The sequence below is a fragment of the Anolis carolinensis genome, unplaced genomic scaffold, assembly GCF_035594765.1.
Source record: "Anolis carolinensis isolate JA03-04 unplaced genomic scaffold, rAnoCar3.1.pri scaffold_7, whole genome shotgun sequence".
NCBI classification, from domain to species: Eukaryota; Metazoa; Chordata; class Lepidosauria; order Squamata; family Dactyloidae; genus Anolis; species Anolis carolinensis.
The window spans coordinates 275001-294890 of record NW_026943818.1 but is presented as its reverse complement, the minus strand read 5'-3'; the positions used below and the strand labels follow the sequence as shown (position 1 = coordinate 294890).

The following is a 19890-nucleotide window of genomic DNA, read 5'->3' as shown; positions in this document are numbered from 1 at the left end:
ATCTGTTGGGAGGTGTCTTGTATTTATCTATCTATAGCTGTTCTATGGCTGGATGGCCATCTGTCAGGAGGGCTTTAATGGTGTTTTCTTGCTTGGTATAATAATAAGGGTCTCGTCCAAATCTATGACCATATGGATGTAGGCATCTCTTAGATCTATCTATATCTGCTCTATAGCTGGTTGGTCATCTGTCGGGAAGTTCTTATATCTATCTATCTGTATCTGTTCTATAGTTGGTTGGCCATCTGTCAGGAGAGCTTTAATGGTGTCCTCTTGCTTGGTATCATAATAAGGGTGTTGGACTGGGTGGCCCTTGAGGGTCTCGTCCAAATCTATGACCATATGGATGTAGGCATCTCTTAGATCTATTATATATATCTATATCTATATATCTATATATGTTCTGACCCCAGGGAAAAAAAGAACAAGAGGCTCGGAATGTGGGTCACTGGGAGCAAACTTGGGAAGTGGGGAGGTGGGTGGGGCAGGGCCAGGAGACCTTCCTTCCAAGGTGCCCACACCTTACCGTATTTATATCCCACTCCTCTCAACTCAAGGCAACCATGCAGTGCCTTAACAACAATACACAATTAAGTAAACATTACAGTGACTATTAAAACCACGCCACCCGCAATCGTGATCCAGGCCACTCTGGTAGTCATTGCACGTTGTTCCAAATCCATCTATCGCACTATTAATTATTCTCCAAAGGCTTGGTCCCAAAGCCACGTTCGATCCCATGATCCCACGCCCTCCAACTCACAACGGACACAAGCCTCAACTGGATATGCATCGCTCGCATTGTTAGGAAATCGAGCCCAGCTTGATTCGGGCTTCGGCCATCGTCACCGGGTGCAAATCCGGAGCCGAAGACCCACAAATGGACACTCTCCTTCTGCCCCAACAAGCCCTTGACGCCACACATGTCCATGTTACAATGGACACAAGCCTCAACTGGATATACATCGCTTGCATTGTTAGGAAATTGAGCCCAGCTTGATTTGGGCTTCGGCCATCGTCACTAGGTGCCATTGGGCAGAGCACATCCTGAGACGAAGAACCATGAACGGACAACCTCCTTCTGACCCATCAAGCCCTTGACGCTGCACACCTCCGCATCACAACGGACACAAGCCTCAACTGGATATACATCGCTTGCATTGTTAGGAAAATAAAGCCCAACACCGCCTCAAGACACCGCCGTTTTCAGGCTTCACCCATCATCACCATCCTGAGCCGAACACCCACAAACGGACACTCTCCTTCCACCCCGACAAGCCCTTGACACCTCACACGTCCACATCACAACGGACACAAGCCTCAACTGGATATACACCGCTTGCATTGTTAGGAAAATAAACCCCAGCACTGCCTCAAGATACCGCCGTTTTCAGGCTTCACCCATCATCACCATCCTGAGCCGAACACCCACAAACGGACACTCTCCTTCCACCCCGACAAGCCCTTGACACCTCACACGTCCACATCACAACGGACACAAGCCTCAACTGGATATACATTGATTGCATTGTTAGGAAAATAAAGCCCAGCACTGCCTCAAGATACCGCTGTTTTTAGGCTTCACCCATCATCACCATCCTGAGCCGAACACCCACAAACGGACACCCTCCTTCCACCCCGACAAGCCCTTGTCGCCGCACACATCCACATCACAACGGACACAAGCCTCAACTGGATATACATCGATTGCATTGTTAGGAAAATAAAGCCCAGCACTGCCTCAAGATACCGCCGTTTTCAGGCTTCACCCATCATCACCATCCTGAGCCGAACACCCACAAACGGACACCCTCCTTCCACCCCGACAAGCCCTTGTCGCCGCACACATCCACATCACAACGGACACAAGCCTCAACTGGATATACATCGATTGCATTGTTAGGAAAATAAAGCCCAGCACTGCTTCAAGATACCGCCGTTTTCAGGCTTCACCCATCATCACCATCCTGAGACGAACACCCACAAACGGACACCCTCCTTCCACCCCGACAAGCCCTTGACGCTGCACACCTCCGCATCACAACGGACACAAGCCTCAACTGGATATACATCGCTTGCATTGTTAGGAAAATAAAGCCCAACACCGCCTCAAGACACCGCCGTTTTCAGGCTTCACCCATCATCACCATCCTGAGCCGAACACCCACAAACGGACACTCTCCTTCCACCCCGACAAGCCCTTGACACCTCACACGTCCACATCACAACGGACACAAGCCTCAACTGGATATACATCGCTTGCATTGTTAGGAAAATAAAGCCCAACACCGCCTCAAGACACCGCCGTTTTCAGGCTTCACCCATCATCACCATCCTGAGCCGAACACCCACAAACGGACACTCTCCTTCCACCCCGACAAGCCCTTGACACCTCACACGTCCACATCACAACGGACACAAGCCTCAACTGGATATACATTGATTGCATTGTTAGGAAAATAAAGCCCAGCACTGCCTCAAGATACCGCTGTTTTTAGGCTTCACCCATCATCACCATCCTGAGCCGAACACCCACAAACGGACACCCTCCTTCCACCCCGACAAGCCCTTGTCGCCGCACACATCCACATCACAACGGACACAAGCCTCAACTGGATATACATCGATTGCATTGTTAGGAAAATAAAGCCCAGCACTGCTTCAAGATACCGCCGTTTTCAGGCTTCACCCATCATCACCATCCTGAGACGAACACCCACAAACGGACACCCTCCTTCCACCCCGACAAGCCCTTGTCGCCGCACACATCCACATCGCAACGGACACAAGCCTCAACTGGATATACATTCCTTGCATTGTTAGGAAATAGAGCCCAGCTTGATTCAGGCTTCACCCATCATCACCAGGTGCACATCCTGAGCCAAAGACCCACAAACGGACACCCTCCTTCCACCCCGACAAGCCCTTGACACCGCACACCTCCGCATCACAACAGACACAAGCCTCAACTGTATATACATTGCATGCATTGTTAGGAAATCTAGCCCAGCGCCGCCTCAAAGCAACGCCGCTTTGGAGCTTCACCCATCATCCCCATCCTGAGCCGAACAGCCACGAACGGACACCCTCCTCCCGCCCCGACAAGCCCCTTACCTCTCATTGTCCAGGGTGGTCCTGAAGCCCGGGAGAATGTGCCGGAAGCTGCCGTTCCTGTCGAGCTTGGGCTGGCTCTTTGTCCGTTTGATGGAGCCCTTGAGACGGCGGGTGAGGAAGCCCTGCGGGCGAGAAGGAGGAGGGAGACCGCGGTTAAGGAGACCGGCACACCTCTCAGTCCGAGGTTCGGCGGCGGACAGAATCCGCCCAGCTCTGCTCCAAGCGAGACACAGAAAGAGAGAGAGAGAGGGCCGGAGAGCAAGGATGGCAACGTCGGTGGCGGCAGCGCGAGACTCCCGAAGCCTCTGTTACCTTGGCAACCACCCGCTTGCATCCCCCCCCCTTAGAAACCCACCCAGCACCCAAGCGGCAGCAGCAACGCCGAAGCAGATGCGGCACATCTCTAGCAAGGACCACGAGTCCATCCGTCCGTATATCGTGCTGCAAAGGCCGACCTTTTGGCACCCCCCAAAGGCCACCCCACCCCCCTGTGCCCCTGGAGACTGACAATGTTGTAGCCCGGAAGGGGATGCTGGGATAGATCCAGAGGGCGAGAGGGAGGGAGAGCGCGATTAATGGCACCAGCACACCTACGGCTGGGCTGCCTCTCAGTCCACAGAGGGCGATAGGGAAGGAGACCACGGTTACTGGGACAGGCACACCTACGGTTGGGCTGCCTCTCAGTCCGAAGTTCGGCGGGACAAGAAGAGGATACCTCTATGCAAATACTCTTCCTGCTTGAGGAGGAAGGGGATGCTGGGATAGATGCAGAGGGCGAGAGGGAGGGAGGGCGTGGTTAATGGGATCGACACACTTACGGCTGGGCTGCCTCTCAGTCCGAAGTTCGGCGGACCCAGAGGAGGATACCTTTATGCAAATACCCTCGCTGATTGAGGAGGAAGGGGATGCTGGGATAGATGCAGAGGGCGAGAAGGAGGGAGAACGCTGTTAATGGGACTGGCACACCTACGGCTGGGCTGCCTCTCAGTCCGAAGTTCGGCGGACCCAGAGGAGGATACCTCTATGCAAATACCCTCCCTGATTGCAGAGGAAGGGGATGCTGGGATAGATCCAGAGGGCGAGAGGGAGGGAGAGTGCGGTTAATGGGACTGGCACACCTACGGCTGGGCTACCTCTCAGTCCGAAGTTCGACGGGACCAGAGGAGGATACCTTTATGCAAATACCCTCCCTGATTGAGAAAGAAGGGGATGCTGGGATAGATCCAGAGGGCGAGAGGGAGGAAGAGCGCGGTTAATGGGACCTTTACCTTCAATCAGAGCCTGAGTGGCGATCTGCTGGGCAATGCTAGTCTATGTATATAATGTTTGACAATCAAAGATCTTTGTGTCCTCATATACCTCACAACCTCTGAGGATGCCTGCCATAGGTGTGGGCCAAACGTCAGGAGAGAATGCTTCTCGAACAAGGCCAGGGAGTCTCGGGAAACGCACAACGACCTCACCCTTGTGCCTCTTTCTCTCTTCCCCGCTTTCCCTTCTTTCCTCACACCTTGCACAAGGCATTGTGTGCCATTTCCGTAGCCATGGTGACGCGGGAGGTGTAATTACCTCCGTCGGGAAAGGCAGGTAGATAACGTGGAGAGCCGTCGTGGTTTGGGTCAGGAAGAAAAGGGTCGTTCAGGGCGTGACGCGTTGTTTATAATGCTAAGGATTGCTAATCTATATATATAAAAGGGTAGTGGCGTTTCGGCCTAGGACAAAACAACAAAACTACACATCCCAGAAACACTCAACTTGGCAGCACAACCCCTCATCCATGCCTCTACGTTCATACAATAAACAGCTCCAGCTACTCCAGAAAACGGCCAGGCTTTGAGACTGCAAGGCTATTCACTGCTATTCCACCTGCCCAACAAAGGATTCCCATAAGCCACAGCAACACGTAGCCGGGCAAAGCTAGTATATATATATAAAAGGGTAATGGCGTTTTGGCCTAGGACAAAACAACAAAACTATACATCCCAGAAACACTGAACTTGGCAGCACAACCCCTCATCCATGCCTCTAGGCTCATACAACAAAAAGCTCCAGCTACTCCAGAAAACGGCCAGGCTTTGAGACTGCAAGGCTATTCACTGCTATTCCACCTGCCCAACAAAGGATTCCCATAAGCCACAGCAACGCGTGGCCGTGCACAGCTAGTAGTAATAATCATAGTAATCAGACGGAGCGCGTTTTCCGTTGCAGGCCTCCTCTCCGCCCGCCCACCGATGAGCCTCCTCTTCTTCGGTCTCCCCGAAAAGGCAGGTGTCGGGAGCGAAGTGAGGAAGCCGCGGAGCCAGACTTCCTCAACAGTCAGTGACTAATATCCGACGCCGTGTTGCGTGGGAGAGAACGCAGCTGTGCCTGCGCCCGTCAGGCCTTGACGGGTGTCAAAAGGGAGGGAAATACGACACGGGGAAGCCAGGTTTGGGTGGGAATCATCCGGGAACAGGTGCGAGGGAGGAATCCCCTCCGGAGACACCTGCCCGGCTTTGTGTCGTCATGGCCGGAATCACTGCGTTGCTGTGACTGTACGGCCATGCTCCAGCAGCATTCTCTCCTGACGTTCCTCCACCCAATTCCCATCAGCTCTAGTAATGTCTCAGTGTGATGGATACGGGAGTTGTAGGCCTGCATCCGGAGGAGACCATACTATGCTGTGCCATACATTCTCTATTGTCTTGATATTAATATTAATACACACATACGTATATACATACGTTACGTACCTATATCTATATATATAAAAGGGTAATGAAATTTCGGCCTAGGACAAAACAACAAAACTACACATCCCAGAAACACTCAACTTGGCAGCAAAACCCCTCATCCATGCCTCTGCGTTCATACGACAAAAAGAAAAGAAAAATAAAGTCCTAATTAGAGGGAGAGGAAGACTAAGCTCCGCCCACTTGGTCTCCTAGTAACCCACTCAGCCCAGGGGACAGGTAGAGTTAGGCCTCACTTAGGCCTCTTCCACACTGCCTATAAAATACAGATTATCTGCCTCTACATTCATACAACAAAAAGCTCCAGCTACTCCAGAAAACGGCCAGGCTTTGAGACTGCAAGGCTATTCACTGCTATTCCGTCTGGCCAACAAAGGATTCCCATAAGCCACAGCAACGCGTGGCCGGGCAAAGCTAGTACATATATATAATATAATTTACAATAATATATAATATTATAATATATTGTATAGGCATATAATATTAATAATATTATTTTGTAATACAATATAACACTAATAATGCAATAAAATAATGTTAATTATATATTATATGTTACATGTAATATTAATAATAATATTACAATATATTGATATAGTACAATATAGTAATTTATTGCCAGTATTGTGCTATGCTAATAATATAAAATTGTATGTAAATTTAATTTGTAAGCCACTCTGAGTCCCCTTCGGGGTGAGAAGGGCGGGATATAAATGTATTAAATAAGTAAATAAATAAATACTATATCCCATACTATGCTGTGCCATACATTCTATATTACCTTGATATGAATATTAATACTATTTCCCATACTATGTTGTGCTGTACATTCTATATTGTCTTGATATTAATATTAATACTATATCCCATACAATGCTGTGATATCCATTCTATATTACCTTGATATGAATATTAATACTATTTCCCATACTATGTTGTGCTGTACATTCTATATTGTCTTGATATTAATATTAATACTATATCCCATACAATGCTGTGATATCCATTCTATATTACCTTGATATGAATATTAATACTATATCCCATACTATGTTGTGCTGTACATTCTATATTGTCTTGATACTAATATTAATACTATATCCCATACTATGCTGTGTTATCCATTCTGTATTGTCTCGATATCAATAGTAAGGTTAAAAAATAGGAAGGTTAAAACTTGGTTATGGGCCCAGGCTTTTGAATAATAATTGGCAGCGTTAATTACTATTATGTGCGCTGGAACTCAATCGACAGACCCAGTTTTTTGAACTGAACATGCCTACCTGTATTTTATAATGTGTTTTATGAATACTGATGTAAGTTAATAATAATTTTTTAACTGATTTATATTGCACTGTATAATTTTTATATATGCGTTTTATTGTAAGCCGCCTTGAGTCCCCTGTTGGGTGAGAAGGGCGGGATATAAATATTGTAATAAATAAATAATAAATAATACTATATCCCATACTATGCTGTGCTATCCATTCTGTATTGCCTTGATATCAATATTAATACTATATCCCATACTATGCTGTGCTATCCATTCTCTATTGTCTTGATATTAATATTAATACTATATACCATGCTGTGCTGTGCCATACATTCTATATTGTCTTGATATGAATATTAATACTACATCCCATGCTATGCTGTGCTGTACATTCTGTATTGTCTCGATATCAATATTAATAATATATCCCATACTATGTTGTGCTATCCATTCTATATTACCTTGATATCAATATTAATAATATATCCCATACTATGTTGTGCTATCCATTCTATATTACCTTGATATCAATATTAATAATATATCCCATACTATGTTGTGCTATCCATTCTATATTACCTTGATATCAATATTAATAATATATCCCATACTATGTTGTGCTATCCATTCTATATTACCTTGATATCAATATTAACGCTATATCCCATACTACGTTGTGCAATACATTTTCTACTGTCTTGATATGAATATTAATACTACATCTCATACTATGCTGTGCTGTACATTCTGTATTGCCTTGATATCAATATTAATACTCTATAACAGGGGTCCCCAAACTAAGGCCCGCGGGCCAGATGCGGCCCTCCAAGGTCATTGACCTGGCCCCTGCCCTAAACTTTAGACTTAGGGTTGACCTAAGTCTACCTGGTCTTTGGAGGTCTCTTTGCTTATTTATGGCCTTATGAAATTGTCTAGATGGTCTTTGAAGGTCTCTTTGCTTAGCTATGGCCTTGTGAGACCATCTAGATGGTTTTTGGAGGTTACTTTCCTTACCTATGGTCCTATGAGACCGTCTAGATGGCCTTTGAAGGTCCCCTTCCTTACCTATGGTTTTATGAGATCATCTAGATGGCCTCTGGGGGCCCCTTTCCTTACCTATGGTCTTATGAAACCATCTAGATCAGGGGTCCCCAAACTAAGGCCCGGGGGCCAGATGCGGCCCTCTAAGGTCATTTACGTGGCCCCTGTCCTAAATTTTGTCTATATGGCCTTTGGGGGTCCCTTTCCTTTCCAATGTACTTATGAGACCATCTAGATGGTCTTTGAGGGTCCCTTTCCTTATCTATGGTCTTCTGATGGCCTGATGAGATCATCTAGATGGCCTTTGGGGGTCCCTTTCCTTTCCGATGGACTTATGAGACCATCTAGATGGTCTTTGGGGGTCTCTTTGCTTACCTATGGTCTTATGATCATCTAGATCAGGGGTCCCCAAACTAAGGCCCTCCAAGGTCATTGACCTGGCCTCTGTCCTAAACTTTCGACTTAGGGTTGACCTAAGTCTGAAATGACTTGAAGGCACACAACAACAACAATCCCAATTTTGGACTATTTCATCCTAGTCTGGCCCCCCAACAGTCTGAGGGACTGTGAATCGGCCCTCCACTTAAAAAGTTTGAGGACCCCTGATCTAGATGGTGTTTGAGGGTCCCTTTACTTATCTATGATCTTCTGATGGCCTTATGAGATCATCTAGACGGCCTTTGAGGGTCACTTTCCTTACCTATGGCCTTTTGAGACCATCTAGATGGTCTTTGGAGGTCTCTTTGCTTACCTATGGTCTTATGAGATCATCAAGATCAGATTCCCCAAACTAAGGCCCACGGGCCGAATGCGACCCTCCAAGGTCATTGACCTGACCCCTGTCCTAAACTTTAGACTTGGGGTTGACCTAAGTCTGAAACGACTTGAAGGCACACAACAACAACAATCCTAATTGTGGACTATTTCATCCTAGTCCGGCCCCCCAACAGTCCGAGGGACCGTGAACCGGCCCTCCACTTAAAAAGTTTGAGGACCCCTGCTCTATAACATTACTACACTATACTATATATCAGACTATACTATAATATTAATACTCTATTAATGACTCTAGCCCTCCATATAGTCCCGTAGCCCAACTCCCATCATCTCGTCATGAGACGTCTAATGCTGGCGAATACAGGACTTCGAGTCCAGTCTCAGGAGGGACGCAGAAAAGCACTTGGTCCAGATTCGGCTCGATTCTCGCCCGACCAGGCTCCCATGGGATCGTGCCTAATGCACCTGTATCCCCAACAAGGGTTATGGGCCCAGGGAACTTGGAAACATGAACAGGAGACCGATCTCCATCAGGAACGTTGCCTCCTCTGAGATCCTCTGAGATTCACGCCCAACCAGGCTCCCATGGGATCGTGCCTAACGCACCTGGGCTTCAAGGTCTCATCTCGAATCCGCTGGGTCTTACGGGATGCATTTGTGGGAGTTGCAGTCCGAAACACTTGGAGGGAAGGCTCTATGGCTGGTTGGTCATCTATCGGGAGGTTCTTGTATCTATCTACGTATATCTGTTCTATAGCTGGATGGCCATCTGTCAGGAGGGCTTTAATGGTGCCTTCTTGCTTGGTATAATAATAAGGGTCTCTTATGACCATATGGATGTATGCATCTCTTAGATCTATTATATCTGCTCTGTGGCTGATTGGTCATCTGTCGGGAGGTTCTTGTATCTATCTATGTATATCTGTTCTATAGCTGGTTGGCCATCTGTCAGGAGGGTTTTAATGGTGCCTTCTTGCTAGGTATAATAATAAGGGTGTTGGACTGGATGGCCCTTGAGGATCTCTTCCAAATCTATGACCATATGGATGTATGCATCTCTTAGATCTATCTATATCTGCTCTATGGCTGGTTGGTCATCTGTTGGGAGGTTCTTATATCTATCTACGTATATATGTTCTATAGCTGGTTGGTCATCTGTCAGGAGGGCTTTAATGGTGTCTTCTTGATTCACACCCGACCAGGCTCCCATGGGATCGTGCCTAACGCACCTGTATTCCCAACAAGGGTTATGGGCCCAGGGAACTTGAAAACACGAACGGGAGACCGATCTCCATCAGCAACGTTGTCTCCTCTGAGATCCTCTGAGATTCACGCCCGACCAGGCTCCCATGGGATCGTGCCTAATGCACCTGTATCCCCAACAAGGGTTATGGGCCCAGGGAACTTGGAAACACGAACGGGAGACCGATCTCCATCAGCAACGTTGTCTCCTCTGAGATCCTCTGAGATTCACGCCCGACCAGGCTCCCATGGGATCGTGCCTAATGCACCTGTATCCCCAACAAGGGTTATGGGCCCAGGGAACTTGGAAACACGAACGGGAGACCGATCTCCATCAGCAACGTTGTCTCCTCTGAGATCCTCTGAGATTCACGCCCGACCAGGCTCCCATGGGATCGTGCCTAATGCACCTGTATCCCCAACAAGGGTTATGGGCCCAGGGAACTTGGAAACACGAACGGGAGACCGATCTCCATCAGCAACGTTGTCTCCTCTGAGATCCTCTGAGATTCACGCCCGACCAGGCTCCCATGGGATCGTGCCTAATGCACCTGTATCCCCAACAAGGGTTATGGGCCCAGGGAACTTGGAAACACGAACGGGAGACCGATCTCCATCAGCAACGTTGTCTCCTTTGAGATCCTCTGAGATTCACGCCCGACCAGGCTCCCATGGGATCGTGCCTAACACACCTGGGCTTCAAGGTCTCATCTCGAATCCGCTGGGTCTCATGGGACGCATTTGTGGGAGTTGCAGTCCAAAACACTTGGCGGGAGGGCCGAAGTTGGCCCATGCCTGGGTCAAAGGTCTGGTGAATCCCGTTCTCTTCTAGCTTCTGCCGGGAGCATGTTATCAACCCCTCTCTTGAACCCGCGCAGGGGTTATGGGCCCAGGATACGGACTTCGTTTTCCTCCAGCGGCGAGCCCTCCCTTCCGCCGCGCGCTGCCTCGTTTGCACATCGGGGTGACATTGATTTCTGTCGACTCTTTCCCAACTTCAGTTTCCATGGCGACGGGATCCAGTTTCTCCTGCCGCCGCCGCTGTGGCTGCCGAGCCTTTTCCTCCAGTTCAGCGCATTCTGGGACGAGGCGCGTGTGTGCCTATGCGCCCGGGAGTGCGCCTCCGCCTGCGCTCCCTCCCGACGCCGCGATGCACAAGGCGGCTCTACTCGTCCCGAAATGCAAAGGGGGCCTCGGAGTCCGCAAGTCGACCAGGAGCCAACACTGTGATGCGGCAGCGCAAAAAGCCAATGCGATTCCAGAAGGGCCACGGATCAAAGACTCCTTCCCGCTGTAGGAGTCTTTGATTCTATAGCCCTGTTTCTACATCAACCTGCAAATGTGTATGAGGCTGGATGGCCATCTGTCAGGAGGGATCGGAATGGTTCCTTCCTGGCAGAAGGGAGCTGAACTGGATGGCACATGGGATCCCTTCAAAATATTATTATTATTATTATTATTATTATTACTATTATTATTATTATTATTGAGGCTAGATGGCCATCTGTCAGGAGGGATCGGATGGTGTCCTTCCTGGCAGAAGGGAGCTGAACTGGATGGCACATGGGATCCCTTCAAAATATTATTATTATTATTATTATTATTATTATTATTATTACTATTATTATTATTATTGAGGCTAGATAGCCATCTGTCGGGAGGGATTGGATGGTGTCCTTCCAGCACAAGGGGTTTTTGGACTGGATGGCACATGGGATCCCTTCCAAATATTATTATTATTATTATTATTATTATTATTATTATTATTATTATTACTATTGTCATATTATTATTGCTTTTATTAATACAATTGCTATTATTATCGTTACTATTATTATTACTATTATTACTATTACTATTATTATACTATTATTACTATTACTATTATATTATTATTATCATTACTATTATTATACTATTATTACTATTACTTTCATTACTATTATTATTATTATCATATTATTGCTATTATTATTAGTATTACTATATTCTTATTATCATTACTATTATTACTATTACTATTGTTATGACTGTTATATTATATTATTATTATTACTATTATATTATTATTGCTATTATTATTATTACTATTACTATTACTATTGTTATTACTATTATATTATATTACTATTATTATTACTATTACTATTATTATTAGTATTAGTATATTATCATCATTACTATTATTATTATTATTACTATTACTATTGATATTACTACTATTATATTATTATTGCTATTATTATTACTATTACTATATTATTATTATTATTATTATTATTATTATTATTATTATTATTATTATTGGGATGTTGTATGTCTTTCGGGCTGCCTGGCCATGTTCCAGAAGCATTCTCTCCTGACGTTTCGCCCACATCTATGGCAGGCATCCTCAGAGGTTGTGGATGCCTGCCATAGGTGTGGGTGAAACGTCAGGAGAGAATGCTTCTGGAACATGGCCAGGCAGCCCGAAAGACATACAACAACCCTGTGATCCCGGCCATGAAAGCCTTCGACAACACATTATTATTATTATTATTATTATTATTATTATTATTATTACTATTATTACTATTACTATTGTTATTACTATTATATTATATTATTATTACTATTATATTATTATTGCTATTATTATTAGTATATTATTATCATCATTACTATTATTATTACTATTATTACTATTGTTATTACTATTATAGTATATTATTATTATTATTATTACTATATTATTATTATTATTATTATTATTATTATTATTATTATTATTACTGAGGCTGGCTAGATGGAGGACAGAGCATTAAAGGCCAAGTGGGAAAAGCAATCCGTGTTTTCGGAGGCTCGCAATTGCATCGAACTGTTTCCTGGGCCCATAACCTGTGACTGGGCTTAATATCAAGGGCTTGGGGATGAACTAGATGACCTTTAGCGGTCCCTTCCGACTCTTATGATGCTGGGACCACATACAGATCGGAACGGCCAGAGACCCGCCGTCGTCGCCGTAAATCCGGCCACCCCGGGAGGCCCATCCGGACGGTGCCGGAACGCGCCGAGGAAATGTCAAGTGTTATTACTGCAATTAGGATTCCACCCAGGCTGATCAAAACGGATAAAATGGGGATTAATATCCCTTATTAGCTCTCCCCGCCGCCCGGCTTTTGAACCACCGTTCCCTCGCGGGCACCGGGAAGCAAAAGATAATTTAATATTTTCAATGCACCACCAGAGTGTCAACAAGCCCCGCGGTCCTTTCCCAAAGCGGGATAATAATGTCTTGACAGTGGACACGTAGGTGACAGTGGAGCCCTATTATGATTATGATTATTATTATTTATATTCTATTGTATTATTATATTATTATCATTATTTATTATATATATTATATATATTATTATTATTAATAATATAATATTATATTATTATTATCATTATATTATTATTATCATCACTATTATTATTATTATCATTATTATATTACTATTATTTTATTATTATCATTATATTATTATTATTATTATATTATCATTATATTATTATTATTATTATTATTATTATTATTATTATTGTTATTATTATATTCGCCCTTCAAGTGTAACGTCTTGACAGTGGACACGTAGGTGACAGTGGAGCCCTATTATGATTATGATTATGATTTATTATTATTATTATTATTATTATTATTATTATATTCGCCCTTCAAGTGTAACGTCTTGACAGTGGACACGTAGGTGACAGTGGAGCCCTATTATGATTATGATTATGATTTATTATTATTATTATTATTATTATTATTATTATTATTATTATTATTATATTTGCCCTCCAAGTGTAATGTCCTGACAGTGGACACGTAGGTGACAGTGGAGCCCTATTATTATTATTATTATTATTATTATTATTATTTATATTATATTGTATTATTATATTATTATCATTATTTATCATTATTATCACTATTTATTATTATATTATTTATATATTATCAATATATTAGATTATATATTAGATTATTAGATTATTGTAATTATTATATTATTATTATCATTATATTATTATTATTATCATCACTATTATTATAATATTATTATTATTACCATTATTATTATCATTATTATATTATTATTATTATTGTTATTATTATTATATTATAATTGCCCTCCAAGTGTAACATCTTGGCAGTGGACACGTAGGTGACAGTGGAGCCCTATTATTATTATTATTATTATTATTATTATTATTATTATTATTATTATTATTATATTTGCCCTCCAAGTGTAATGTCCTGACAGTGGACACCTAGGTGACAGTGGAGCCCTATTATGATTATGATGATTATTATTTATATTATAATGTATTATTATATTATCATTATTTATCATTATTGTGATGACTCATGGGCCTTGTAGTCCTGTTCCTAGTACTATTGTGGCCGACGAAGAGGAAAACATGGGGTTTTCGCCGGTTCAGCCAGAGCCGGAGCCTCTTCACCTGCAGGATGTTGATGTTTGCCCTCAAGAATCCAGCCAAACAGGCCTTGGGCAGAACTCCCCCCCGTTTCCCAGGAGGGAAAATTACTCTAAAGATAGAGGAGCCAGGGAGGCTAATCGCAGAAGCCTGAGAATCGCTGCCAAACAAATGGCTGATTAGGTCTGCTTCCCTTGGGAAATTCTAAGGAGTCATGCATCTGGACAGAGTTGGGTTTCGCTTCTCGTTCTCTAGGGAAAGAGTTCTGTTGGCGGGAAAACGAGACCCAATATAGGTGTTTGGCGCGAGGGATTCTTTGCGGAGTCAATTGATCAGCTTGAGGAGAGAGATCGTGTGTGGACTTCGTGTTATGGTTGAGCCTTCTGGCTCCGATACTGGGAGACGGGGTTGTAAGACTCCTCGAGAGTCAGACTCTTTTGAGGAGCGAGAAAGGAAACGGCTCCGGGACTTATTTGCAGAACCAACAGACGAAGACTCCTTTGAGGGTTTTACCGAGGGAATGGAGGAAGAGGTGGTCAGCTCAGAGGAGGATGACATGGAATGGACTCGTGTGAGGGAGGATTTGGGTGTCACCGGCAACAATAGTATGGAAGGCGATTGGGGGCCTTCAGGATTAGACCCGTGGACAAGCTGGAGGGATGGAATGGGATCCACAGCTGGGGATGCTGTGGGGCGTAGTCAAAGATGTTTTAGCTCTGATGAGGAGGATGATGATGAGGCACCTGGAATTAGGGTAACAGCTGACAGTGATGAGGAGTTGTGAACTGGAATAAAATGGGGTCTAGAATCAATGGCTAATTGCGTTGGGCAAGGTAATCTGGACGAACGCTTGGGCTCTTGTTGGGAAATTCCTGAAGACGGGTGTGATTCGTTGCTGGATACGTAAGTTACCAAGGACACTGGGCATAGACGGCGGGAGGAACTGTGTGGGCTTTTGTTGTGCAGCCTGTATTTAATCTTGATAGCTTGGACCTCCGTCGTCTTTTTGACGGACATTAATTGCCTACTCTGGACTGACGCTGGACTGACTGACTGACTTCGACCTCGGACTATCCCTTCTGTGGCTATCGGTGGAACTGGTGAACTAAAGACGTCTGTACCTGGCTTTCGACCTTGGACCGGATTGGGACCCTGCTGACCGCTGCTACCCTGATTGATGTGTTTGGACCCGGAGTTCGCTCGTTGCACGGAGGAGTAACAACTTAGTTACTCAATCGTAGCTTTTGAGTAGCAGAGAGGAATCTGCTGCCAGTTATTTGTGTTTCATTGAACCTTTGTTTATCAACTTTTGTTTGTTTAAAGTGCCAGGCTGAAGTAAGCATTTTTTGATTTAACCCGGATTAAACTCCTGTTTAATCCGGTTTATCTTTTGAACCGTTTTTAGTTCCAGCAAAGTCTTTTTGTATCTTTTCACATCGAAGGCAAGTGTTTGCCTAGCCCTTTGTTTCTTACGGGCATTTTTGGTTCTGTAACTTTAATAAACTGTGTTGAACCTTATTTGGTGGCGTTCTGTCTGTGACACTTCGTAATCCCAGTTCCTTGCTTCCCGGATCAAGTTTCAAGCCTTGCCTTGTCTCACGTTTATACCACGGACTCTGTTTCATGCTTCATGTTCGTCTTGCCTCCAGTCACGGATCTAGTCGAGAATCAAGTTTATTTCCAGCCTTGTTGTCAAGCTTCATTGGACTTTAAAGACTCTGTCATTTCCCCACACTATTGCTTGGCAAAGTGTGTGTTTCGGTCAAGTGGATTAAAACTTTGAACTCTAATATCTTATATTGGACAATACTTTTCTGGACTATATTTGGCCTTATCTGAAAGGTCTGATTCTGAACTATATTCTTCACTTGTTTTTATTGACTTTATATATTTCTTTAATAAAGATATTAGATCGATTCTGGCCTCTGTGTAAGGTTATTGGTGCTCTGCAGCCTGGGTCCTGACAATTATTATCACTATTTATTATTATATTATTTATATATTATCAATATATTATATTAGATTATATATTAGATTATTAGATTATTGTAATTATTATATTATTATTATCATTATATTATTATTATTATCATCACTATTATTATTATTATCATTATTATAATACTATTATCTTATTATTATTATTATTATTATTATTATTATTATTATTATTATTATTAATATTATATTACATTCACCCTCCAAGTGTAATGTCTTGACAGTGGACACGTAGGTGACAGTGGAGCCCTATTATTATTATTATTATTATTATTATTATTATTATTATTATTATTAATATTGTATTGTATTATTATATTATTATCATTATTTATCATTATTATCACTATTTATTATATTATTTATATATTATCAATATATTATATTAGATTATATATTAGATTATTAGATTATTGTAATTATTATATTATTATTATCATTATATTATTATTATTATCATCACTATTATTATAATATTATTATTATTACCATTATTATTATCATTATATTATTATTATTATTATTATTATTATTATTATATTATAATTGCCCTCCAAGTGTAACATCTTGGCAGTGGACACGTAGGTGACAGTGGAGCCCTATTATTATTATTATTATTATTATTATTATTATTATTATATTTGCCCTTCAAGTGTAACGTCTTGACAGTGGACACGTAGGTGACAGTGGAGCCCTATTATTATTATTATTATTATTATTATTATTATTATTATTATTATTATTATTAATATTATATTGTATTATTATATTATCATTATTTATCATTATTATCACTATTATTATATTATTTATATATTATCAATATATTATATTAGATTATATATTAATTAGATTATTGTAATTATATTATTATCATTATATTATCATCATCACTATTATAATAATATTATTATTATTATATTATTATTATTATTAATAATAATATAATATTATAATTGCCCTCCAAGTGTAACATCTTGGCAGTGGACACGTAGGTGACAGTGGAGCCCTATTATTATTATTATTATTATTATTATTATTATTATTATTATTATTATTATATTCGCCCTCCAAGTGTAATGTCTTGGCAGTGGACACATAGGTGACAGTGGAGCCCTATTATTATTGTTGTTCTTATTATTATTATTATTATTATTATTATTATTATTATTATTATTTTCGCCCTCCAAGTGTAATGTCTTGGCAGTGGACACGTAGGTGACAGTGGAGCCCTATTATGATTATGATTATTATGATGATTATTATTATTATCATTATTTATCATTATTATCACTATTTATTATTATATTATTTATATATTATTATCATTATATTAGATTATATATTATATTATTATTATATTATTATTATATTATTTTATTATAATTATCATTTTATTATTATTTTATTGTTATTATTTTCTTGTTATTATATTATATAATTTATTATCACCACTATTTACTAATATATTATTAAATTATCATTATATTATTATTATTTTATTATCATTATTATATATTATTATATTGTTATTATCAGTATTTATTATTATATTATTATATTAGTATAATCATTATTACCATTATTATCTTTATCCTTATCATTAGTATTTTATTATTATCATTATATTATTATTATTATTATTATTATTATTATTATTATTATTATTATTATTATTATATTCGCCCTCCAAGTGTAATGTCTTGGCAGTGGACACGTAGCTGACAGTGGAGCCCTATTATTATTGTTGTTATTATTATTATTATTATTATTATTATTATTATTATTATTATTATGACACAGCAAACAAGATAGATATGCTGGATTTCATATCACAAAATCACAAGTCGAACACTTCCCAAGTGTCTAGGACTGTGTGATGTATTATTATTATTATTATTATTATTATTATTATTATTATTATTATTATGACACAGCAAACAAGATAGATATGCTGGATTTCGTATCACAAAATCACAAGTCAAACACTTCCCAAGTGTCTAGGACTGTGTGATGTATATTATTATTATTATTGTTATTATTATTATTATTATTATTATTATTATTATTATTATTATTATTATTATGACACAGCAAACAAGATAGATATGCTGGATTTCATATCACAAAATCACAAGTCGAACACTTCCCAAGTGTCTAGGACTGTGTGATGTATTATTATTATTATTATTATTATTATTATTATTATTATTATTATTATTATGACACAGCAAACAAGATAGATATGCTGGATTTCGTATCACAAAATCACAAGTCAAACACTTCCCAAGTGTCTAGGACTGTGTGATGTATTATTATTATTATTATTATTATTATTATTATTATTATTATTATTATTATGACACAGCAAACAAGATAGACATGCTGGATTTCATATCACAAAATCACAAGTCGAACACTTCCCAAGTGTCTAGGACTGTGTGATGTATTTTCGGGTGATGAGTGCAGATCCCAGTCGGGTGGCCTTTTGCAGTTGGCAGATCGTAATTTTCTCAATGTCTATTGTTTCCAAATGCCGGCTGAGACCTTTTGGCACGGTACCCAATGTGCCCATCACCACCGGGACCACCTGCACTGGTTTCTATTATTATTAATATTATCATTATTATCATTATTATTATTATTATTATTATTGGCTAGATGGAGGACAAAGCATGAAAGGCAAAGTGGCCAAAGCGATCCGTGTTTTTTTGGAGGTTCGCAGAGGGATGACCAATTTTAATGGTATTATTTTATTTATTTTATTATTTATTTATTTTTATTATTATCATATTTTTATTATATTATTATTATTATCATCATCATTATCATTATTATTATTATTGGCTAGACGGAGGACAAAGCATGAAAGGCAAAGTGGCCAAAGCGATCTGTGTTTTTTTGGAGGCTCGCAGAGGGATGACCAATTTTAATGGTATTATTTTATTTATTTTATTATTTATTTATTTTTATTATTTTACATATTTTTATTATATTATTATTATTATTATCATTATTATCATTATTATTATTATTGGCTAGACGGAGGACAAAGCATGAAAGGCAAAGTGGCCAAAGCGATCCGTGTTTTTTTGGAGGATCGCAGAGAGATGACCAATTTTAATGGTATTATTTTATTTATTTTATTATTTATTTATTTTTATTATTATCATATTTTTATTATATTATTATTATCATCATCATTATCATTATTATTATTATTATTGGCTAGACGGAGGACAAAGCATG

General features: G+C 40.6%; 1 protein-coding gene across 1 annotated transcript in view; it reads right to left on the bottom strand.

Annotated features, from left to right (window-relative positions):
• Window positions 1-19890, bottom strand: part of dab2ip (DAB2 interacting protein) — a 120115-nt gene that overhangs the window by 67466 nt on the left and 32759 nt on the right. The window contains 1 exon segment of the mRNA XM_062959747.1: window positions 3115-3236. Coding sequence (XP_062815817.1) covers window positions 3115-3236 — 122 coding nt within the window.